Source organism: Meriones unguiculatus, chromosome 4 (genome assembly GCF_030254825.1).
Source record: "Meriones unguiculatus strain TT.TT164.6M chromosome 4, Bangor_MerUng_6.1, whole genome shotgun sequence".
In the NCBI taxonomy this organism is placed as follows: Eukaryota; Metazoa; Chordata; class Mammalia; order Rodentia; family Muridae; genus Meriones; species Meriones unguiculatus.
In genome coordinates, this window is record NC_083352.1 from 89098236 (window position 1) to 89123766 (window position 25531).

Genomic DNA, 25531 nt, shown 5'->3' on the forward strand with positions numbered 1-25531 from the left:
TTTCGCTCTTTCTTTCTCAGCACTGACTGGTCAGTGAGATTGCTGGTGAGGCCAAGTCAAGAAAAGCTCCACCCACAGGCTACCTGAGAGGAGCCTCAGAATTGGCACAGGACAGCTACTATGCATAGGCTGAGGCTTACACGGACACACTTTCGTAAGACTTGGTCCATTTTATTTGTCCCACATCCTGAGACAGACCTTGCTATGTAGTCCAGCATGTCTGAACTGTCATGCCGCTGCCTCCCGAGTACAGGATTCCAGCATGTGTCACACCAGGCTACCTGACCCTCTTGTCACTGCACTGACAGACGTTCTGATTTTGACTACTGTTCATTTACAGTGAATCACATTTCTAACACCTTGGTCTGCACCAAACCTGCAGAACCCAGGACAGATGGCAAGACATGTTCCCAGTAGCTGAGTGATACTCCAGGTTGCTCCAGGGCAGTCACTGAAAGTGGACCCTGACCTCAGGGCCTCAGTGACAAGCCAGGCTGGCTCCATGTGAGGTGCTCAGGGCTCTGCCTGCCAACCCATAGGAGGAAAACGGTGTATTTGTGGCAACCTGTTTAGGGCTACCTGGCTGTCTCTGAGTAGAAGGCAGAAGGAAGAGTCTATGAAACGGTGTCCACTGTGACATGCGACACCACGCTGAGCAGTTTTATTAGTTGAAGTGGCCCTGTGTGTGGCCATGCTCCTGTCATGCTGCTCTGCAGTCAGTGAAGCACCACCATTGCTACCAGCAAGTGTGGCGGTACCAGGACCAGGACACCCAGGAACCAGACATCTCTGGCAGGGCCATCCCTGTGTGTTTGCCCTTAGGAGGATGGCAGTCCTGTGAACCCACTCATGTAGAAAAAAAGTGTCCTCCATTGGGTACATCAGAACCATCCGAAGCTGGCAAGTCTGCAGCTTGGAGTTCTCAGTCCTTGGCAAAGCAGGACGGACAGACATCAGGCGGTTGAAGTTCCGACTACACCATGAGCAACCGGGCAGGGAACTCTGCTGTGAGCACACCTCCAACAGCACCTGTCGGTCTAGGAATCACAAGGGGCTGTCGTCGTGCCCTCACTGCATGCCGAACCACTGCTCTTGGTCAGCCCACTGGGCCGCCTCACTGTCACTGCCCTCCAGGTCCCCTTCTTCCCCACTCCCCTCCATGTCATCCACATCTTCCTCCTGAGTGGCATCGGTAGGACTCTCCTCTTTCTCCATCTTCTGCATCCCCTCTAGAGACTTCTGGTCATTGGGGTCCAAACTAAAGAACAAAACAAAGGAGAGGCCTGAGTCTCTGCCTTGCTTCTTAGAACTGCTCTGTCACTGAGCTGGCTCAGCGGTGAGATGCCTAGGGTCAGAACAACTGCAAACAACTGTGGCTTCCAAGGCTGGGTCCAGGGAGTCCATCAAAGGTAGAAAAGGACACTGCCTAAGCTTTAGAATGTTTAACTTGAGGGGGCTGGAGAGGAGGCTCGGGGGCTAAGAGCACTTGTTCCTCGTGCAGAGAACCCAGGTTCAGCTCCCAGCACCCACATCCTGTCTCATGACCACCTGTGACTCCAGTTCCCAGGTATCTGGCATCTTCTTCTGGCCTCTGTGGGAACTGGGCACACACATGGTGCACAGACACATACAGGTAAAACACCCACCCTCATAAATAAATCAACAATTCGTTACAAATGGCAGTTAAAAATTCTTAATTCAAGTTTGTCCTCCATAAAGTTTTTAAACCTTCTCCACTCTCAAGCCCCAGCACTCTGCTAGATGCAGTGGCCAGACAAGAAAAAGCAGCAGTCCTAACAGAGAGGCTTGGTGTTCGAAGCCAGACACAGGGCACACACCAGTCATCCCAGCACTCGGGAGGGAAAAAGGATCAGGAAACCAAGGTCAGCCTCAGGTCCATGAGGAGTATAAGCAACCTGCCTCAAGCAAAGTCACTCTTCTCTGTGTGGCATTGATCCACATTATCACATGGATTGTGATAAGTACAGCCATCATATCACACCATGGGATGGACTTTACGTCCTGAGGAACAAGAAATTTTCATTAGTAGCAACACCACAAGGTCCAGAGCCCCAGGATATTGAAGCTTGGGCCTTGCATGTGGTAGGCCAGGCCTACCACTGACACTGAAGCAAGTCCCAGCCACTAAGCAGACCCTTGACCCAAGGCAGGCCATGGGTCAGCAAATACCCTTGAGAAAACTCGGTACTGAACCTCTACTTCCAGGCCACGCTGGATCCAGTTTGTATTCACAGACACAGTGTAGTCTGTAACATCTCTTCTTAACCAAACCTTCCATGAGACTGTCTCCACAGAGGCTCCACACTATGGCCCACCCACTGCTGAAGGAGTTCTGAGTACTGAGTGTTACTGAGTGCTCAAAAGTGCTGCCTCAAATGTCTACTGGACAAGAACAGATGCATGTGACACTTAGTGAGGACAGCTCCTTGCTATGCCTAAGACCTTTCTCAAGCCTCAAAAGCCCACTCTTGCACCAAGCAGTGCAAATGCCAGTATTTATGACTTACTACACAGCAGCACAGTGCTAAGAGCTTTTTACTAATACCCCGAATCCTCATTCAGCCATTTATTGATCTAAATAAATTTATTATCATTGTGTATCCACACACAAGTTTGTCTGCACTGTATAAAGGCCATGGCAAGCATGTGGAAGGAAGAGGACAAGCTTGCAGTCAGTTCTCTCCTTCTAGTTTTACCTGGTTTCTGGGAATCAAACGTGGGTCTCTAGGATTATGTGGCAAGCACCATTACCTGAACAATCTTGATAGCCCCTAATTCAGTCATTTAACACCCAATGAAGTAGGTATAGACAAAGAAATTGGTTAGCATTTTGACCAAGATGACAGGTAAAAGCTATATTCAAACTTCAGAATTTAAGGTTTTGGGTTTTTTTGTTGTTGTTTTTGTCTTTTCGGGATAGGTTTCTCTATGTAACAGCCCTGGCTGTCCTGGAACTCAATAGACCAGGCTAGCCTCAAACTCAGAGAGATCCTCCTGCCTCTGCTAGGATCCAAGGCTTGCACCACAATGCCGCCTAAGAATCTTGAGTTTTTAATTATGATAGTAGATAGAAACATAGGGACACACTTAACAGCACCTTGATTTAAAAAAGCAGAATGTAAACTATATACTAGGTATAACCCTACAACATCATGGGTGTGTGTGGGCAAGCGCAAGAGCATCTGAACACATCAGTTTGGGTGGTACACTGGTGCAGGCTGGAGAAGAATAAAGCATCTCTTTAACTGTTAATATGCTTTAGGAAAATATGTCAGCAGTCATGAATTCACAAATAACTCTTCTCTCATTACTATTCCTATCCTGCTTTTAACTGTGGGCACAGCGTGTGTTTGCAGAACTGTCACACAAGCCATTCCTCTTCTCCCTTCACCACCTCCCCACGGAAGCACCTACCTCAGTGCTATACTGTACTGGTCCATGGCTTCCTGATACTCGTTTACAGCTACTAGAAAGTCCCCCAGGATCCGATGCAGGACACAGTCACTCTGATTAGCCAGTGCATTCCTCAGCAGAGCAATTCCATCTTCATATTTCTGTTCCCTGCCTACAGAGAAAGACAATCTTCACTGCTCAGCTAGTGCACAAAGTCATTCTCACTATGATGTCACAATTTCCTTCAAAGGGTCATTGCAATGTTTGAGGGGCATGTGCACATGGTCTTTATAACAAAAAGCATTACATTAATTTATGTGGGAGTGAGCAGGCTTCAGCACATGAGTGAAGGTTAGAGGACAATTAGTGGGAGTTGGCTATCATAGGTCCTCAGGACTGAACTGAGGCCATCAGCCTTGGTGGCACCTTTACCCAAGCCATTGAACCTGTGCCCTGAATCCTTAAAAATAAATTTTTTTCCAGATAGGGTTTCTCTGTAGTCCTGGAACTCACTTTGTAGATCAGGCTGGCCTCAAACTCACAGAGATCCTACTGATCCTGCTGCATTACAGGCATGCACCCCCACCACCTGGCCTAGACACACTCTTAAACTTAACTCCAGATGCCAACAGCAAGAAGGCCAGCACTAGACAAAGCAATGGTTCTGCACTACAACCCTGGGCCAAAAGACCCTCTTCTAGCCTCATATACACATATGAATATACTAGAAGCAAAAAAGAACAAAGGTAAGAGGTTAAGAGAATTGAGATAGCTTAGAACTGTTCAAACTGACTAATGTCAGTTGTAGTCAGACTAAACTAGTTCAAAACTAAACCAAACAGAGATGAGCTGAACAGCTACTGAGTAATTTTAGCTGGTTTAAACCAATCTAAGCAGGTCTAAGCCCCATCTGACTGTGATAAAGCACTTCAAGCACGCTCAGACTGCTCTGTCATCAATAAGCTTTGGGGACTGCAGTGCCCCCTGGAGATGAGGGTCACAACCATCAACAAAGAGAGATACACAGCATACTCACTGAGCAGCTCTGCTTTTTTCACCACGGCCTTGACGTAGTCTGGCCTCTGGGCCAGGGCTTTATCTAACAATGTTTTAGCTTTCTCCTGCGTCACTGGGTCTTCCAGACATACAGTGGCTAACAGGGTAAGAGTCTGTGCATTCGCACCGAGAGTTTTGTAAACATTGTTGGCCATCACCATTGCTTCTCGGATGCTGTTAGAAGCTAAGTAACATTCTATGAGACCTGGAAAACAAAGAAAGCAGAGAGGCTTTATGGCAGAATGACCCCACCAAGCCCCTACAGTGCTCTGCCATTGATTGGCCATTGATTGGTACCCGCCATGAGGTGCCTTCCTCCATTCTATAGCTCCAATGGGGTGTAAAGAATGATCCAGCATAGCCCTCTGACTATATAAGCAGATTTTTCTTTTTCCCAACTTCAAATTTAAATTTTTCTCTTCAAATTTGAACTTGTCTTCCTGTTTTGAGATAGACTGCTGAGCTTATTTTAAAAATTCTTATAAAAATATGTTTAGAGGAACAGAATCTTTTTAAGAGCTATTTTAGTCTCAGTGACTCAGTCACCAAATGTTGCTAAACCTGGCACAGCTCTGCTGGGCTACAGTGACATTCTGTTTCAAAAAATATATCTTAATAATAAAAACTTTAAAAACCAATCAATCGATCAATGCTGGAGAGACTCACAGTTTGGTTTTACAGCCACTCTTCCCCCAGCTGCCGTGACTCTAACACACAACAGAGATGGCAAGCCCTGACCTAACAGAACCTTCCACCTGGATGCAGCTGTCGGGCCTGCAGAGTCACACTGGCAGTTTCCTGTCTTACCTTCGTAACAGTCCAAGCGACAAGGCGCAAGCCTTATGGCCTCCCGAAAATGTATTATAGCCTCCTGGACTCTCCCCATGTTCCTAAGTGCTGCTCCCTTGAGGAGTAAAGCTTGGACACTGTTGCTATTCAGTTGAATGGCCTTGGCGCCTAAGTACAGGGCCCGAGAGTAACGCTTGCTGTAGAAGCTATGGCATCTAGGGAAAAACAAAAACACCAGCAGTTACTTAAAAGAAGCCTATGAAAAAACTCAACACCAGACTGTGTGGCCAATTCCTGGAACCCTAGCACTTGGGAAGCTAACAAACTGTCTTCATAAACAGAGAGCTGCCTACATGGAGGAGGGTAAAGATGCAGAGAAGCCTGATGACTTGAGCTCAGTTCCTAAGCCCTCTGCAGGGGAGGGAAGAACTACTCTTTCTACCTGTTCTACGACTTCTACACACGTGTCAGGTATTGACACAAATGTTTTTTAGAAAGCTTTGCCCACAGTCCTAAGTCCCTATAGATGATCCCAGTAACAAACTATGCTACAACTACAACCCAGACATCAGTAAAGAAACACACACACACACACACACACACACATGAACCAGCTAAGGTTTAACCTCCAAAGGGGATCTTAGACAGGTGTGGTCAGACACACCAGTAATCCCGGACTTAGAAGGTGAAGTCAAGAGGCTTAGATGTCAAAGTGGTTAAGTGAGCAGAGTGCTTGGCCACCAATGCGATTTCTTTGTCAAATCCCATTCAAGAAGGACCTCTGTGGAAGAGGACAGAAAGAATCTAAGAGGCAGAAATTTGGGAGGATTGAAGTAAAACAGTGTCCTCTGGACATGACAAAACAGCTGCACTCCCGAGCCCACAGAGCTATGGTGCCTACACAGAATCAACATTCCAATACGGAAGGGGAAGGGGTTCAGGAAGTGAGGACTGATGAACAGGGAAGGGAAGTGAGGACCGATGAACAGCTGATGAGGACAGAATCGTCTGTTTGTTTTAGGGTCTGACTCCTGTAGGTCGACTACACTTCAATGAATTGCCCTATAGCCAGAGGTAAAGGAGAGCACAAACTATAGTCAAATGGTCAGTAAATAAAATATCAAATGTAAAGAGGATACCAACTCGGGGAGGAGCACAGAGGCTAGAAGTCTTAAGGAGTTTATAGTGAATATGATCAAAATACATAGTACAAAGTAGCCCCCTCAAAAAGAAAAAAAAAAAAAAAAAAAGGCATACATTCAAGGCCAGCCTCACCTACACAGTAGCCAGCCATAGGGTATATGAGACTGTCCTAAAACACAAAGGCCAGCCCAGGATGATGGTGCACCCCTTAAACCCAGCTCTTGTGAAGGAGAGAAGGAAGATCTATTGTGATTTCTAGGACAGCGTGGTCTACATCAAGTTCTAGGACAGTCAGGGCTACAAACAACAACAGTAGCTCTTTGGCCTTGGCAGCACAAACAAGATGACGACAGAGACAAACACCCTCTGGAAAGCGCTGCAATAAGATGCCCTTGTGCAGCCACTGTGGCTCTACAGTCCACCACCTCCACAAGTCGACCTATGACCAATGGAGCTACACTGCCAAGGACCAAAGAAAGCACAACCGCACTGCCAAGCTAGGAGACAAACACTTCTGGGATTGGGCCAATGAGCTACCTGAAAATTGTCTATTGCAAATTAAGGAACGGCCACTGTGAAGGAACATCATCTAAGTACAAGTGGGCAGCTATTGCACCATCCAGCAGTTCATCTTGAGGACTTCAAATGTCATAAAATAAATGTTCTTGTTTAAAAACAAAAACAAGGCCAAAACACAAACAAATCTGGATGTCACAAATTGATCCAAAAATAAAAATAAACAAGAAGAACTAGGTCTCTTGCTGCAGCAACTCGAGTGGGAGCACCTGCAGCGCGAGCTCGGAAAGAGACTCTACGGGTTGTAAGAAAATGGCAGACAAGCCGGACATGGGGGAAATCGCCAGCTTTGATGAGGCCAAGCTGAAGAAAACCGAGACGCAGGAGAAGAACACCCTGCCAACCAAAGAGACCACTGAACAGGAAAAGAGGAGTGAAATCTCCTAAAAGCCTAGGAAGATTTCCCCTACCCCACCCCGTCATCTCCAAGAACCCCTCACGATGTGGAGAAAGAGCCACCTGCAAGATGGACACGAGCCACAAGCTGAACAGGCACTCTGCGCCAATGCCATGGGCCCTCGGGTCTCTGGAACAGGACCCACCCCCCCAATCAGACTGCCAAATTTCACCAGTTTGCCCTGGGATATTATAGAAAAGTATTTGTCTGATTGATGAAAATAAAACAACCTCATAGCAAAAAGAAGAAGAAGAAGAAGAAGAAGAAGAAGAAGAAGAAGAAGAAGAAGAAGAAGAAGAAGAAGAAGAAGAAGAGCTACTACTACTACTACTACTACTACTAGCTGGGTTCAGTAGCGTACGGCTGTAACCCCTGCACTCAAGGAGGCAGAGACAGGCAGCTCTCTTTAAGTTCAAGGTCAGCCTGGTCTACAAAGCAAGTCCAGGACAGTAAAGACAGAGAAAGATTAGGGGTGGAAGAGGGATGAGGAGGGACCAAAGAGAAGCTAAGCAGCTTCCTGGAGAATTTACTCATAAAGTCATGTTGTTACCATGGTTTTATTCCCTGTTTGTGTGAGGCCAATGCTGACTGCTTTCACCCTGAGAGAGGCCCACTAAACACAATGCATCATTTACTGTGCATAACCCTTGAAGTAGGGATCATTATCCTGATCTCCAAATGAGAAAACATACTCAGGTAAGTCAATAAATGCCTGCCCAAAGTCACAGGCACATCCTAGTTTGATTCAGGTCTCGTGACCTGTGGTGATTTCAACTTATATTCTCTCTCTTTTTTTTGGTGTAAAGACATGGTCTTAACCCTATGTGGTCCTGGCTGCCTGGAACTTTGCCATGTAGATCAGGCTATCCTGAAACTCACAGGGATCTACCTACCTCTGCCTCCTGAGTGCTGGGATTAAAAGCCTGAACCACTATTCCTGGTTCAATTTATATTCTCTCTCTTCTTTTTTCAAGACAGGGTTTCTCTATGTAGTCCTGACCATCCTAGAACTTGCTCTGTAGACCAGGCTGGCCTCAAACTCACAAAGACTGCCTACCTCTGGCCCCCACGCCCAATGATAGGATTACAGGAGTGCACTACAATTGCCCAGCTCAAATTGATCTCTCTCTCTTTTTTGGGGGGGGTGTGTGTCTTAAATTTGTTGCTTATTTTTGTTTTTCCGAGACAGGGTTTCTCTATGTAGTCTTGGCAGTCCTGGACTCCCTTTGTAGACCAGGTTGGCCTTGAATTCACAGAGATCTGCCTGCCTCTGTCTCCCTGAGTGCTGGGATTACAGGTGCGCATCACTGCACCTGGCTAGATTGATATTCTCTTAAAGAGAAAAAAATAATCTCTTTTCAAAAATCCTACTAAAAATTGGAGAGAAAGGAGAATAAACAAACATACCCAGAGACTACCCAGGGCTCTGCATGCTGATCAGAAATGTTGAAAAGGCGGCAGCCAAGGTTCTCCACATCCTCCAGCCGCCCTTCTCGTGCCAGGAGGTAGCCATAGACATCCATCCCTTAAAGAAAAGACACAGTAAGAAGAGTACCAAAGTAAAAAAGGTGCTCAGAAAAGGTAAAGGAGAGACAGGGAAAATGGCTCAGAGCTAAGAATACTTCTTTCAGAGGGCTTGGGTCCAGTTCTTAGCACCCACATGGTAGTTCACAACCACATGTAACTCCAGGGAATCTGTTTTCTTCTGAGGAAAACCAGCCACAACATTCACATGGTACACATACACACATGAAGGCAAAACACTCACACATCAAAATTAAAAAAAAAAAAAAAGTCCGAGAGGAGTCTGTGAATGGCTGTGGGTTAAAGAAGACTGTCACCAAGCCTGATGACCTCACATAGTGCAGACAACCACTCCCCACAAGTTGTCCTCTGACTGCCTATGTGCATACACATAGAAATAATTTAATTTAAAAAAATTAAATAAATGCCTGGAGATAGAGCACAAAGCTCAGGGTTTAATCCCTAGCACCATATAAATTGGGATGGGTAGTACAGGCCAATAATCCCAGCATTTGGGAGCTGGAAGCAGGAAGAGCAGAAGTTCAAGGTCAGTCTCAGCTACTTAACCCTGAGGCCAGACTGGGCTACATGACACCTTGTCTCTAAGTGACTCAAAGAACAGCAAACCCATTCGAAACAAGAAAGGCCCTCTTCTGGCTCTGTGGGCTCCTGCACACACATGCTGAACATAAACTTTTGGGCACATACCACAAACATGAAAGATCGAAAGACAGGCAGGCAAAGGAGCAGCAGGTCCTATGACACAACTCGAAATCTATTCAAGTGTCAAGAACTGTCTGGAGCCGAGGGATGGTGGCTCACACCTTTAATCCCAGCACTCAGGAGGGCAGAGGCAGGTGGATTTCTGAGTTTCTATAGAGTGAGTTTCAGGACAGCAAGGGCTACACAGAGAAACCCTGTCTCAAAAAACAAAAATGAACAACAACAACAAAAAAGTCTGTCCCTAAGTCTGTAGTGTAGTTTAAGTTTTGGCTTCTTTAAAAACTCAGTTATGTTATGTAAATACGTTTTTTGTTTTAATTCCATGTGTGGGATATGGAGACTTGTATGGCCCCCAAAAACCCAACAATCCTAATCAGCTAAGTCTAAAGAGGTCTACGTCCCCTTTCCCTTCTAACCTTCTTTCTCTCCTACCTAGGGGTAGGGTTTTAAGGAAGATAGAGACTTAAGGAACCCCAAATGAAGCAGAGTTTAAAAACAGTGCCAACAGATCGGTATGGTGGCGCATGCCTATAATCCCAGCACTCAGGGAAGCAGAGGTACGCAGATCTCTGTGAGTTCGAGGCCAGCCTGGTCTACAAAAGTGAACCCAGGATAGCCAAGGCTATACAGAGAAATCCTGTCTTGAAAAACCAAAACAAAAAAACAAAAACAAAACAGCACCAACACTGTAGTGTGAACAGCAGCCCAGAAAAAGCCAAAAGAAACTATCACATAATGCTGTATTTCAACAGTTTAAGCCACTGGGCAGTGGCGGCACAAGTCTTTAATCCCAGAACTTGGGAGGCAGAGGGCAGGTGGGTCTGAGTTTGAGGCCAGCCTGGTCTACATAGTAGGTTCCCCAACTGTCTCAACAAAACAAAAGAGTGCTCAGCCCCACATAGGTTTACTATGCTAAAAATGCCCAGCCTCAAAAATAGATCCCAAAAAGCTGCAGTTCATTCTAGAATGTAGATCGTTAGGGAACATCACCTCTCCCATTCTTTAGCTCTTCTAAGCCTCTTCCATTCCTTCCTCATAGTTTATGAGGTCCCCACACTGGCTCTCATGCACCTCTTCCTACCATTCTCCTTCCTTTCCATTCCTTCAAATTCCCATTCCTCTCAGAGCAAGGTCACAGCCACAATCCTACCTGCCTGAACACCTAACTCTAAGCCAATGCCATCAGGCTAGTATTTCTAAAACATCGTATTTTCTCTCTCTCTCTCTCTCTCTTTGCTGTTGTTCCTTGTTTTTTCCAGAGAGGGTTTCTCTGTATAGCCCCTGGCTATCCTGGGACTCGCTTTATAGATTAGGCTGGCCTTAAACTAGAGACCCACTTACCTCTGCCTAAGGGCTGGGATAAAAGGCCTGTGTCACCACCACCTGGCTTCTCTCTTTATTTCTTTGGGGGTAGGTAAATATGAGACAGAGTTTCAAGTCGGCCAGGAAGGCCAGATGAATTTGAACCTTTGATTTTTTTAATTCTACCTCCCAAATACTGGGATTACTAGCATGGTGTGGATAGCTTGGAAAAGAGGAATAAACACCAGAGGGAGAGATCTTATATAAACATACTTTCTAGATATCTTCACACTCAGTCATCCTTTCTGTTTGTCTGAGTCAGGGTTTCTGTGAGTAGCTAGCCTTGATTTCATAGTCCTGCCTCAGCCTGAGTGTTAGAATTACTGGCCACTTATTCTTTACAGATCTAAAAGCCTGTTTACTATCATGAGGCATATTTTTCTGATGGGCTCTGTTAGGTCTTCACAAACTGATGGCCTCACCAGCCTCTCAACCACTGTGCCTTGTTCCTTCACCTCCAACTGCTCCCAGGTCTGAGGTTCTTTTGCTGTTTGTTCTGATGATACTTTAACCACTTCTTCCCTTTCTTCTTATCTGTTCCCCTGCTTCTTCATAATCATACCAAGGTCACAGTAAAACCAAACTCCCTAAAAGGATGTTAGGGTTCTGCAGATGCCAGTCAGCCAAGCCACTGAGAAGCAGGTGAGCCATGCAAAAGGAGCTGGCCCAGAGCAAGACTGAGATGTGTCCAAACCCTGCAAATCTCATCTTGGGACCAGCAGGAATAAGGACTGCTCGCTCCATTATGGATCTGCATATCCTGGTGCACAAAGCCTTGTGACCCCCACCTCTGCCACCTTTAAGGTAGTATGTAGTCTGCTGGCCAGGTTTCAGGCTACAACTTCCTCTTTCCATATAAGGACAGATGTTCAGCTAGTGCCTGGAATTGCTCCTCATGCAAATGAAGCACTCCCAGAACCTAGGCTCCAGACAATGATGTACACTCATCCTGAAAACCTCTTCCCACTCCCCAAGGTTTATATAGCCCTGACTCACCCCCCCAACAAAGGGGAGCTGTTTCACTGAAAACTGTCCCTGCACTCACGGATGCTGCTAGACTACCCACCAGGCTAAGCTTCATTCCTTCCAGTCCACCCAGTGCTGTCTGGACACCCTGAAGGCAGAAACAGGAACAGGGCTGGCAAGCCACATCATAAATTTATTAACTCGGGCTGGAGAGATGGCTCAGTGGTTAAGAGCACTGGCTGCTCTTCCAGAGGACCTAACTTCATTTTTTAGCAACCATGTGGCAGCTTGTAACTGTTTGTAACTCCTGTTTCAGGGGATCTGACCCCCTCACACAGATAAACATGCAGGCAAAACACCAATCAATATACATAAAAAATATAACATAAATTTATTAACTCATGGGAAGTGCTATAATATCCCTTAAAAGAAAAAAGCTAAGCAATGGTCCGTGAGGAAAAAACAGTCAAATTCAAGCTAAAACAAGCACTCAGAATAGAATTTCCTCAGTGTTAAAAACATCTGCCAGGCCAGGAGAAGAGCTACAACAGCAAGTAAGCCTTACAAAACTGTCCTGAAAACAGTAGCAGAGCTGGACACTGTGGTGGTGCATGCCTGTGGGCCCAGCACTTGGGAAGTGGAAGAAGAATAAAGAATTCAAAGCCAGGTTCAAGGCTACCCTGGGTTACATGAGACTGTGTTTTCAAAAAGTGAAAAACAAAGAACTGGAGAGATGGCTCAGCAAGTCAAGAGCAAACACTGCTCTTCACATGACCCAAGTGGATCTCAGCACCCACATCAAAAAGGGTCATAACACCACCTCCTGGGGATGCAATGCCTTGGCCTCCAAGGGCACTTGTCTCACATGTACATATTCACCCACACAGATAACAGACACATCATTAAAATAAGCTTAAAAATAACAAGAGACAAGAAACAGCACCTGGTGCCAGTTCCTCTTAGCTGCCCATTCCCCTTTACAGACACTCTCTGGTCCAGGACTCACCTTTTATCAGGTAAGGATCCAACATCTGTGCCTGCTCAAACTTGAGGACGGAATTCTTACTGTCCCCTGCTCTGAAGTACAGGTCTGCCAGGCTCCCCAACAGGTCGACGTTGTCTCGCAATAAGGATTTTTTCTCTAGTGAACTTAAAAGACATTAAATACTGAGCCTTACCATCTGTTTATAATCATTGTATCTGGGGGTGGGGATACAGGTGACATACTTTCTGTATGGATGACATTTTACAAAAAGATTTTTTGGGGTTTTGTTTTTGAGGTAGGGTCTTACTACATTATCCAGGTTGGCCCTGAATTCATGATCTTCCTACCCCCACCTCCCAAGTCCTGATATTTATAAACAAGCACTACAAGTCCTAGCTATAATGATAATTAACACAAAGAAATTTTGGTGAGCCAGCAAGATGGCTCAGCACTTGCCACTAAGCCTGATGATCTGAGTTTGATCCCTAGAACCTACATGGTGGAAAGAAAGAACTGCCTCCTGCAAGTTGTGCTCTGACCTCCATACAAACACATGTGCACACTGAACAATAAATAAATACAAATATGATTTTAGAAACTTTAAAAATGACGTGGGGACAATGGACTTCACCCTGAGCCCTTAAGAGTTACATAAGGGCCTGGAGAGACAGCTCAGCAGTTAAGAGCATCAGATGATCCTGCAGAGGCCCAGATTCCATTCCCCCGACATTAGCACAGCAGCTCACAACCTCACAACTGTCCATAACTGCATTTCCAGGAATCCAATGCCCTCTTCTGGCCTCTGTACACTTGGCTTGCACATGGTTTACAAACATACATGCAGACAAAACAACCGTACACATAAAATTAAATAACCAAAATAGCTGAAAGTTATATATTTTTATATACATGCATGTGTGTGTGTGTGTGTGTGTGTATGACCAAATATATCACTTACTATGTATAAAAAAAACTTTCTGGTTATCACTTTGTGTGTGTGTGTGTGTGTGTGTGTGTGTGTGTGTGATGGGGTTTCACATAGCCCTGGCAAGCCTGCCTCTGCCCAAGTGTTGAGATTAAAGGCATGCACCACCACACCCATCATGGTTACAGAAGAGGATAACATGTAATACATGATTTCTTTATACATCATTCACAAGTGACAGCTACTCATGACAAATACATACATACATATACATATATACGAGTTTTTGTCCTAGGACTTTATTTAAATAGAAATCCCCAATTGCAAAGAGGTATCCTATGTCAGGTGTTACAAAAAAACATGTCTTAACACACCACGAAGGTGTGACTATGACACCTCAATGGTTTGCTCTTTAAGGGTGGCCATCTACACATGAACAGAGCAGAACTCAGTCCAGCTTCTCATTTTCACAGGTTCACACAGTTTACTACATTTGCAACCACTTCGTGTATTAGAAAACAACACAGTCCAAAGATAACTGACTGCAATACCAAGCAGTAAGCATTATCAGAAAGATACCACATCTCCAGACAAGGAAAGGGCCAAGATCTTTGGATTGAACCAGATTTGGTGGCTCATGTCCAAAATCCTAGCACTAGGTAACTTGAGGCCGGAAGACGGAGGCAAGTTCAAGGGCAACTTGGGCTATGTAGTAAGACCTTACATATCTCAGACCTTGCCTCCCACCAAATAATCACTGAGTTTTAACATCCTGGCTCTCACCAGATGGTGTTGATGGCTCTCGAGTTGTCACCAGTGTGCACAAAAGCATATGCTTTAATCCACACAGATAGCCAGTCCAGGTTGGGCACACTTTGGATCACATTCATCGTCATTGATGCCACTTCTGCACCTTTTACAGAAAGGGATAACAAACCTAGGCTCCCAAAAAGCAAGAGAAAGGTGAGACACAGCATCCTCCTTCCAAAGAGCAAAAACAGCAGACTGCACAACTTCTTCCCTCATCTAAGCAAGATGCACACAGCTCACAGGGGTCAGCACTTCACACACCTTAACCACATGTTGTCACTGAGTTATACCCCTAACCATAAATGTCGGATAGTACTCTCTAGTTTGTAACTGATGGTACGCAGAATGGTTTAAGCCTACTCTAGGGGCTGGAAAAATGGCTCAATGGTTAACGGTATTTGCTGTTCTTGCAGAAGACCAAGGTTTGATTCCCAGGACTCACATGAAGGTTTCAAACCATCCATAATTCCAGTTCTTGGGGCTCCAATGTCCTTCTAGGACCTCTAGGGGCACTAGGCACATGAGTGGTTCACATACAAACATAAAGGCAAAACTCTCATTCATACAAAATAAAATTTAAATCTAAAACCAAATAAACAAACAAACAAAAAACAAAACCCTACTCTATCTAATGCATACTCATAACTGAGAACTGCCATCTTTGACTGCAAATATCCCAGGCAACAGGCAGAAAACTCTGTACCTAGAATGGCGTCAAGGGCCAAAGGGCACTGCCGCAGGACCTCCTTATAGCTGGTGACTGATGGGCGTTCCTGACCAGCCTTCTTATACAGGTTTGCCAACATCATGTTTATCTACGCACAAAAGACAGATGACAGTAAAGCAAGTGACTCTACAACGTGTATTACAAAGGAAGTGCTTCATCACGAGCAAGCTCTGATTTTTATTCCAAACTACTATTCTGCTTTCTATTAGAAAAATCAACCCACAGCCCTGCACAAAGACTGATTGTTCAAAACACAGAACCATCATTCTGTTTTTCCTAGTCTTGTTATCCTCCCAAACCACCTCTTTTTTAGACAGGGTTTCTCTGTATAGCCTTGGCTGTCCTAAACTTGCTTTGTAGACCAGGCTGGCCTCAAACTCACAGAGATCCGCCTGCCTCTGCCTCCCAAATGCTGGAATTACTTTATAAGTGTGTACCATTGCACCGAGCTCAAACCACCTCTTAATATCTGAGTTCAATTCCCAGCAACCACATGGTGGCTCACAACCATCTATATTGGGATCTGATGCCCTCTTCTGGCATACATGTAACCTGATAGCACACTCATGTAAAATAAATAAATCTTTTTTTAAAAAAAAAAAAGGTTGTTTTACATTCATGAAATTACTAAGTTTTTAACCAAGGTTAACAAAGAAAATGCTATTATCCACATTAAAATGAAAAAAATTTCATAGACTGCTGAGTTGCCCCCGCTGAGAGTGCACACAGGTCAGATGTCTAAACTCAGACTGGATGCCAGAGCTCCCAGTTCCATTAAAGGCGCACTCTTTAATACAACCTTGACCTCCTGGTTTTCCTACTTCTGTTTCTTTACGTGCTCAGATTATCAGTGAGTGTTGCTACACCTGGGATTATCAATGAGTGTCACTATATCTAGAATTATTGGTGAGTAACACTACACTTGGGATTATCAGCAAGTGTCACTACACCTGGCTGAATTCTCAGGGTCCTTACAAAGTCAGCCATCGATCTGTTTGCACCTCAGCTCCACTACTAGGGAGAAGTGTAGGAACCATGAGAAGAATAAAACTGACTTCCTAAAACATGGAGAACACAGAGGATGGGGCAGGGTAAGCAAAACCAGGGAAGAGGGAAGTTCAACTTACTTTGGGAGTTCTTTGTCTTGAAGGGATCCCATCAAGTATAGCTATGGCGTCTTTGTCTAGTTTCAGCATTGTATAACACTCAGCCATTTTGTATTTCACTTCAATTTCAGATGGAAGACACTGGGCGATAAGAACAACATCTCTTCAAAACATAATCTCAACAGCATGACAGTTCCTCAAAATATTAAACAGAATCCTTTTGTAGCCTAGCAATTCTGCTCCCAGATATGCAATCAAGAAATGAGAACAAGGCGGGCAGTAATGGCGCATGCATTTAATCCCAGCACTCAGGGAGGTGGAAGCAGGTAGATCTCTGTCAGTTCCAGGACAGCCTGGTCTACAAAGCAAGTTCTGGAACAGCAAGGACTCCATTACAGAGAAACCCTGTGTCAAAAAAAAAAAAAAAAAAAGGAAACGAGAACAAGCTCACCCAAAAACCTGGACACAAAACATTACAGCAGCATCATTCATGATTGACAGAAGGGAGCAACCCAAAGTCCATTAAAACATTAATATAAAGAAGAACAAAATGCATATACCATGGAACATTATGTGATAACAACAAAGAATGAAGAATTGTTCCATTCTATAACCAATCAACCCATCAGTAAAAAGACACATCAACCCTGTCTCTCAATATGTGTGTGTGTGTGTGTGTGTGTGTCTGTCTGTCTGTCTGTCTATTTGTGTATGTATAAAATGTACATACATACACACAGGTCAGGCAATGGTGGCGCATGCCGTTAATGTCTGTCTGTCTGTCTGTCTGTCTATTTGTGTATGTATAAAATGTACATACATACACACAGGTCAGGCAATGGTGGCGCATGCCGTTAATGTCTGTCTGTCTGTCTATTTGTGTATGTATAAAATGTACATACATACACACAGGTCAGGCAATGGTGGCGCATGCTGTTAATGTCTGTCTGTCTGTCTGTCTGTTTGTGTATGTATAAAATGTACATACATACACACAGGTCAGGCAATGGTGGCGCATGCCGTTAATCCCAGTACTCGGGAGGCAGAGGCAGGAGGATCTCTGAGTTTGGGGCCAGCCATGGCTGCACAGAGAAACCCTGTCCTGAAAAGCCAAAATAAATAAATGATTAAATGAATCTGTTCTCTCAATCACCTGGCTCTGTGGAGTAGATGCAGAATTCCCAGTTGAAGGTCGCACTTTTGACGTTTTACTTAAGGCTTTCTTCTGCTGTAAAGCCATGGTATACTTACTCACAGCGTTGCGGTATTCCTTATCGTGAAAGAGAGAATCTGCATGATACACCAAAAGCTGGTACTTCTGAGACGGGGAAAACAGCTCACTAGAACACAAAGGAAACAAATGCTACATGGGTTATTTTATTTTGAAAATTAGAAAGAAGAACTTGGTGCTTACCTAAGTCTAACACAAAGCTTTGTATCATGTTAGCTTACAAAAAAGCTAATACACCTTACATGCAAGTGGCTAAATGAGAGGCGCAACATTTGAACACCATGCCAACACATCTAGAACACTATCTTACTGTATTTTGGCTTTGTAAGATATACTGTTTTCTCACTACAGACACTAAATGATACCTATAAATCAAATAAGATAAACGGATAAAGAAAACATGCTTTCCTTCCCTTTTTTAAGCCCTTTCACCCTTTTCTGGCTTTTGAGACAGTGTCTCACTCTCTAGCCCAAGCAGCCTTGAATTTATATCAGTCTTCCCGCTTCTGCCTCAGAAGTGATGGATTACAGAATGTGCCACTATGCCAACAATAAAACCTCCTATTTTAGTGCTGTTTTACATTACACCTATATTATCTTAGGTTAACATCAAACTTGAAGATAATATTGTCAAAGGATAACAATTACAACCTGACCATTACCAAAAAGCTAGAGAAACTGGAAATGGGAAAATTTACTACTCTGAATCCTTTTTAGAAAAACTTAACAAGAGCAGGCACCTGAAAACTTTAAATACCAAAGAAAAAGCCAGTATAAGAACAGAATGAAAACTCAAAATGGCAGAATGAAAAAGGATCAGCCTTAGTAAGTCTTTTTAAAGAATTGTTGCTATTACATATATGTTTACGTGCACATGTATGCTGCTGCTCAAGAAGAGAATGTTGGATCCCCTGGTAGGTACTTGATATAGGTGCTGGGACAGAAACTCAAGTCCTCTGCAGGAGTCCAAGCACTCTTAGCTATGACACCTGTCAGTCCCTACAGTCTCTGCAATTTTACCTGCAGTAGGGAAACCTGACAGCACTAAAAGCACCATTACCTTGACTCTCAGGTGTCCAAAGACAATGTAAGGAAACCCATACATTTCAAACTTTTTTTTTCAGTGCTCCACATTAGAGCCCAAGGCCTCACAAATGCTGGGCAAGCCTTCTATCCCAGAACTTCATCCTGTAGCTTCCAAAAGACACCATTTTAACTAGTCCTTAATAACAAGGTTAAACATCAAGACACTGCTTTATCTCCTGCCCTACATGGGGTAACCAACCAAGGCCTCTACATGCTATGCAAGCATTCTACCCATAGCTGGTCTGCAACCCCAGTTACCAGTCCTATGTTTATACCTCCAGCCCACTACTTCCCAAATTAAGTGAGGTTTATACACTTAGACCAAGACAAGGAATTCCATAGCAGAAATTTGTATCATCATCATTTTGGTTTTCAAGACAGTGTCTCTATGTAGCCCTGGCTGTCCTGAAACTCACTCTAGACCAGGATGCCTCGATCTCAAAGATCCACCTGCCTCTGCCTCCCAAGTGCTGGGATTAAAGGTGTGCGCCATCATGCCTAGCCCAGGTATTTTAAAAGTAAGGGAAGGTATATGTAGTGGTGCAGACCTTTAATTCACTGAGACTCAAAAGGCAGAAGCAGGTAGATCTCCGTGAGTTCAAGGCCAGCCTGTATATTGCCAGTTTCAGGACAGTTAGGATTATAGAGACCCTACCACAAACAAACAAAACAGGGGAGAGGGATTTAAAAAAAACAAAACAAAACAAAACAACCCAAGTAAGTACCACTGCCAGGTATGGTCATACACTCCTATAGTCCTAGCATTTCAAAGCAGCGGCAGGAGGACCAGGCATTCAAACAGGTATCCTTGGCTATATAATCAGTCCAAAAATCAGCGTAGGCTATTACTCTGTCTCAGAAAGGGGGGTTAGAGATGCTCAGCAGTTAAGAGCATGTGGGTTTTTGCAAAGGATCTAAGTCTAAATCCTAGCTCGCGCACACACATACATGCACACACCCGGCAGCTTACAATTGCCTGTAACTCCAGCTCTGACCTCCATGAATCTGACGCCCTCTTCTGGTCTATGGCACCACCAGGTCTTCACATGATATACATACATATGTGCAGGTGCATAAACGTAAAAACCAAAGAAATTCCAAGTCTATTAGAGGTCATCCTAATTTCATTTCACTTGAGAGGCAATAATCAGCGGTAACTTTTTAAAAAGATTTTAGTATTTATATATACTTGCATGTCTGGGTATATGCATACGCATATACCACAAAACCAAAAACCATTCAAACAAGAATCAAGTATGATAAAGCACAGAAATATGATCTCAGAAACTGGAGGTAGAGGCAAAAGAATCAAGAGTTCAAGGTAGGCACTGGGGAGATGGCTTAAGAACACTGGCTGTTCTTCTAAAGGTTGAGTTCAAGTCCCAGAACCAACCACATGATGGCTCATAACCACCTATAATAAGATCTGGTGCCTTCTTCTGACCTGCAGGCACAAATGCAGACAGAATACTGGGCAAATAATAAATAAATAAATAAATAAATAAATAAAAGCGTTCATGGTCAAAGCCCAGTGAAGTGGCTCATACTTATAATCCCAGAACTCTGGGAGGCAGAGGCAGGTAGATCTCTGTGAGTTCCAGGACAGCCTGGTCTACAAAGTGAGTCCAGGACAGCCAGGGCTATACAAACCCTGTCTTGAAAAACAAACAAAAAGTTCAAGGTCAGCCTCAGTTTCACCAGGATCCTGTCTCAAAAGGCAAAACAAAGCTGAGTGTGATAGCACAGGTCTTTAACCCCAGCACTCTAGAGGCACAGGCATGCCGCTCTCTAAATTCAAGGCCAGCCTAGTCTGCAGAGAGCCAGGACAGTCAGGGCTATACACAGAAACCATACAGGGAAAAAAAATATTTTTTAAGGCAAACAACATTCAAACAGCAGAAAAGAGGCAAAGGGAAGGGCTACTTCAATTTTGAACCTTAACCCAACCATCTTCTTTCTCCAAAGAAAACAATTAAGTTTCTCATGTATCATTCTATAAACATGACTAGGCAAGTATGTTACAATGTATAAATACCCGACCATAAGGTAGTGAGTGGAGCACTACCTTAGCTGCTTATTTTGCAGTGTATAAACACAATCAGGCCTTTAAAGTTTCCTGTCTTGCTTTTGGTGGTGCCAGGAACCCAAGCCTGGGTCTTACACATGCTATGTAGGCTCTCCATGTCTGAGCAAAATCTCTAACATCAGGAGAGCTGTCACAAACCACTCAACTGTACCTTTTGTTCCTTGAGTTTCCTATATGCTTAGCCAACCTGCCCTTCTTTGAATTTATTTTGGGTAGTGCTAAAATGAAACTTTTGGGTCTCAAACATTCTAGCTAGGTAAGTATTCTACATCTGAACTATGGCACCAGTCCTGTTCTGTTTTTAACAGTGTGTAGATTGTCTATTCAACAAATATTAAATATATAAAGGTGAGAACTTAAATACTTCCTATAGCTAAGAAACTGCCAATCTAACCTAATGCAAAAAAGCATGGGTTAACCAAATTTAGTTTGGCTAGAGAAGCAAGCTCTATTGGATTCAAACAATGTTTTAACATCGTCAAGACTAAAAGTAAATATTGGGGCATTAATCCCCAATAAAGAAAACTGCTTGGTATAAATCACTCAGATCCAGGGGGAAAGCCCCAGAATCAACAGAAGGCTGAGATCAGCGTTCCTCTTAATGTCACATAAGAAAACGGTGATAAAATGATGCCTGTGACCAGCGAGGTCCAAAGCACATTAATGAAGTGGAAATGGGGGATAGTGACTGAATTACAGGCTCCTCACAGTCTTTGGCTGTCTGACTGCACCAGCTTCAGCCAAATGCAAATGTCTGCACAGAGAAGACTCCATTGTAAGGTCATCTGGAGGCACTAGACGGTAGTGGATTACCACAGAAACTATCCCCAATCAGAGCCAACCAGAATTCAAATACCCTAGATCCTCTATGCTCTCTAGAGTGTGAATGGGGTTGACCTACTGAACCTTCCTATGATATATATACATTTCCTTAGCAAATTTCAGTAAGTTTAAGAGTGCTTCTCACACATGGAAACTGGGCTTTTTCAACAGATGGCAAGCGCAACGCAAAAAATCAAAATGAGAAAATCCTGGTGGCAGGAGGTCTGTTCAAGAAGTGATTTCTGAGCGGAAAACTGAACCAGGAAGTCGTTCTAAAGTGAAGCCAGGTGAAGACGCTAAGCAGGCGCCGCAAGCGCCAATGCTTGGAGTTGAGAACCAGCTTGTGCTGAGAACACAGGCAGGGAGGTTGGCCGGCAGTGAGAGCTCAAACATGATGAGAAATGGGAGAAAGGAAGGAATAGGCTGACTTGGGGTGTCCTAACGAAGAGTGAGCATGGTGGGGAATTTTTAAGCAGGGTCCAAGAGGCACTCAAAGCAACTGTCCCGTGCTTCATCCACGACTCAGGAAGCCGGGCTAGAAATGTCATACAGTTGGCAGTGCTTGCCTAGCAGGCATGAAGTCCCTGGCTGGACCAGGCCGAGCCCGGTGGCGCAAACACCTGAGACGCAGGCTTCTGGGAGGTGGAGGCAGGAGAGTAAGACGTTCAAGATGACCCTCGGCTGGGCAGCCTGCTGCAGGCTAGCCTGGGCTCTATGAGACCCTGTTTATATATAAACAAAAGCAGGCGAGTGGCTGCACAGCAGCTGCGTCGGGCCTGAGAAAAGGCTGCGAGGATCCTTTTTAAAAGGCGCCAATACGCCCGCCGCGGATGCTCTGGGCTTCGGGTGTGCCAGGGTGACAAAGCGGGGTCCCCTCCCCACGCCGGCGGGGGAATCTCCGTGCCCGACACGCGGGGGGCCGGATCCCTGCGAGGCGGCACCGGGACCGCGCTCCTCTGGAAGGAGCCAGTCCTCCGAGGCCACCTCCGCCGGAAGAGGCCCTCGCCGCCCGCGCCGCCTCAGCCCGGGCTCCCCGACCGCCGCTCCCCGCCTCCACTCACGGGTTGTTATTACTCATGGTCAGCAGCAAGCTGCTGAGGAGCCGCACGTTGGAGTGCAGCCCCGCGGCCGCCATGTCCCGCACATGGTCTATCACACTCATCCTGCCCGGCGACACCGTGGCTCGGCAGCAGCTGACAGAACCTCCGAGAGCGGAGCCGAGCCTCGGGGAAGGTTCCAAAATGGCGGCCGCGCTGGGGTCTTTCCGGTCCACACGCGGCTCCGCCCCCCAAGGGTCTAGGTGGCTACTGACGTGCCTGCGTAAAAAGACGTGGGGAGGAAGGGTTTTCGCCATCCTGACGTCATCACCTTAAAAGGCGAACCTTTCTGAGGCCCGACAGTGCAATGCGGGGCGTCCCTGTGGGGATGGTGGCTTTGTGGATAGGAAGCCAACCTGAGGAATGAAGGCCTCTCAGAGGTCAGTGAAAAGGTACAGGAGTTCATCACAAATAAAGCAGAAGCGGAAAACTGACAGTTAAAATTCAATTTTTTAATCAGGCGCCCAAGGGCCGGCTCTTAGCAACTAGGCATGCGCACCAGGTTGGAGCTACCACGCCCCCTCCTCTGGTGGCTTGTGAGTCTGTCACTGGAGACTAGATTCCTCGGTGCAAGACACGGTGAGCCGCTAGATCGGTGCAAATAAAAAATTGGTACAAAAGTTCGAGGCCAGCCTGGTCTACAAAGAAAGTTCAGGACAGCCAAGACTACACAGAGAAACCCTGTCTCAGAAAACAAAAAGAAAGGAAGGAAACAAGGACTAGGTAAGGGAATGAGGTCGGACCCCTGATAGCTCCGTAGTCAACATGTCAAGACTTTACGAGCTCGTTTCTGCATTGCATATTCACAAACCATAACGCTCACGCCATTACCTTAGAGGCTGGAGAGCCGACTCACCGGTCCAAACTGTTTATTCCTCTGGGAGAGGACACAAGTGCGGTTCCGAGCACCTACCTGGAGACCCACAACAGTCTGAATCCAGCTCCGGGGCATCCTTCCTCTGGCCTCCATGGCCACCTACCTGCGCACGGTGCACAGACATATAGTCAGGCACACGCGATGTTCATAAAGATACATACAAAAAGTAACAACTTTGGCCAGGCGGTGGTGGCGCACGCTTTTAATCCCAGCACTCAGGAAGCAGAGGCAGGCGGGTCTCTTTAAGTGCGAAGTCAGCCTGGTCGACAGACCGAGGAACAGGACAGCTAGGGCCACGCCGAAAAACCCTGTCTCAAAAACCCTAAATAAACAAACAAACAAAAAGTGAAAAACTTTGATTTGTCATTCCCTCTTTGCCAATGAAGAAACCAAAACTTTCAAATGTTGAAACTGAAGCTGGACAGCCTGAGAGTAGGGGCACTTATCGTTAAGACTGGCAATCTGGATTCGATCCCCTGTGTCCAAATTTAAGCTGTTTGCTTAAATTTGAGATTCAGGGTCTTTTTCATTTTTAAGACAGGGTTTCTCTGTGTAGCCCTGGCTGTCCTAAACTTGCTTTCTAGACCAGGCTAGCGTCGGGCTCACAGAGATCCACCTGCCTCTGCCTCTGAGTGCTGGGATTACAGGCGTGCACCACCACACCGGAGAGATTCAGGGTCTTTTTAAAGATTTCTTTTTGTTATTTTATTTAGGAGTGTGTGTGTGTGTGCCCGTGTGTGTGCATGCGACGGCGCTCGCGCCATAGCCATGCGCGTGTCTTTGTCTGTCTACCCCGCTGGTGCTGGAATCACAGACTGAGCCATTATTCCTTGCTTACTTATATGAATCCTGGCTTAGAACTCACATTCTCGTGCTTCCATGGTGTAGTGGTGATTTCAATGGGCATGGGCACCGCACCACAGGCTTGAACATTTGAATGTCTGGTTCCCAGTTGACTGGTGAGGAAGAGTCAGGGAGTGTGGGCTTGTTGGAGGAGGTGTGCCACTGGGCCAGCTCTGGGGTCTCAAAGGCCCACACCGGGGCCAGTCTCACTCCCTCTCTGCCTCCATCTTTCAGATAGATCTGAGCGCTTAGCTACTGCTCCAGCACCATGCCGGCCGGCCACCCTGCTTCCCACTCTGATGACCATAGGCTAACCCTCGGGAACTACAAGCCAGCCCCCAGTTAAACGCTTTATTTTGTAAGCTGGCTTGGTCATGGTGTCCCATCAAAGCAATACAATAGTATCCAAGACACACAGCAAGCACTTTACCAAACGAGTCCTGCTGACTTAATTTTAAAGAAACAAATACAAAAAAAATATACTCGATTTATTCTGAGAACTCATGATCCTCCTATTTCAGTTTCTTAAATGGTGAATGTACAATACCACATCAGGCTATTCAAGATTATTTCTCACAATAATTTTGTTATAGAAGAGAGACAACTCTTTTTTAAAGTGTTTTGTTTTTTTGTTTTTTTTTTCAATCCTTGCATTGTTTTGTTTTGTTTTGAGACAGTATTTCTCTGTGTAACCATGGCAGTCCTGGAACTCACTCTGTAGACCAGACTGGCCTCTAACTCAGAGATCTGCCTGCCTCTGCCTCCTCAATGTTGGGATTAAAGGTGTGTGTTACCACCGCCTGGCTTAAAAATGTTTTAAAATGGGCTGACAGGATGGCTCAGCAGGTAAAAATGTTTTGCTGCCAAGATGATGTCCTGATGGTGGAAGGAAGAAAAAAAAAAAAAAAACAAGTCCTGAAAGACAACTATCACAAGTTGTCCATACACACACACACACACACACACACGACTTGGGACTGATTCTT

General features: G+C 45.2%; 2 protein-coding genes across 5 annotated transcripts; one reads left to right on the forward strand and one right to left on the reverse strand.

The window, feature by feature from the left end:
* Positions 1–150: 150 nt before the first annotated feature.
* On the reverse strand, positions 151–23004 carry Anapc7 (anaphase promoting complex subunit 7). Of its 4 annotated transcripts, none has more exons than XM_021631344.2 (11): positions 22790–23004; positions 17657–17843; positions 16525–16644; positions 15374–15485; positions 14644–14797; positions 12957–13099; positions 8783–8900; positions 5278–5474; positions 4451–4675; positions 3436–3586; positions 151–1258 (listed from the first exon to the last, which is right to left on the reverse strand). In XM_021631344.2, exons 1-11 carry the CDS (start codon positions 22888–22890, stop codon positions 1069–1071), a joined length of 1698 nt encoding a protein of 565 aa, XP_021487019.1. In that variant the 5' UTR covers positions 22891–23004; the 3' UTR covers positions 151–1068. The 4 variants fall into 4 exon arrangements, with proteins under 4 accessions (XP_021487019.1, XP_060238399.1, XP_021487022.1 ...); XM_060382416.1 differs by having other exon boundaries at positions 14644–14773; positions 22790–22991; XM_021631346.2 differs by lacking the exon at positions 151–1258 and adding an exon at positions 1270–2022.
* On the forward strand, positions 7041–7462 carry LOC110545321 (thymosin beta-10-like). The gene has a single exon (XM_060381291.1). The coding sequence runs from the start codon at positions 7231–7233 to the stop codon at positions 7363–7365; it is 135 nt and encodes a 44-aa protein (XP_060237274.1). The 5' UTR covers positions 7041–7230; the 3' UTR covers positions 7366–7462.
* Positions 23005–25531: the final 2527 nt, after the last annotated feature.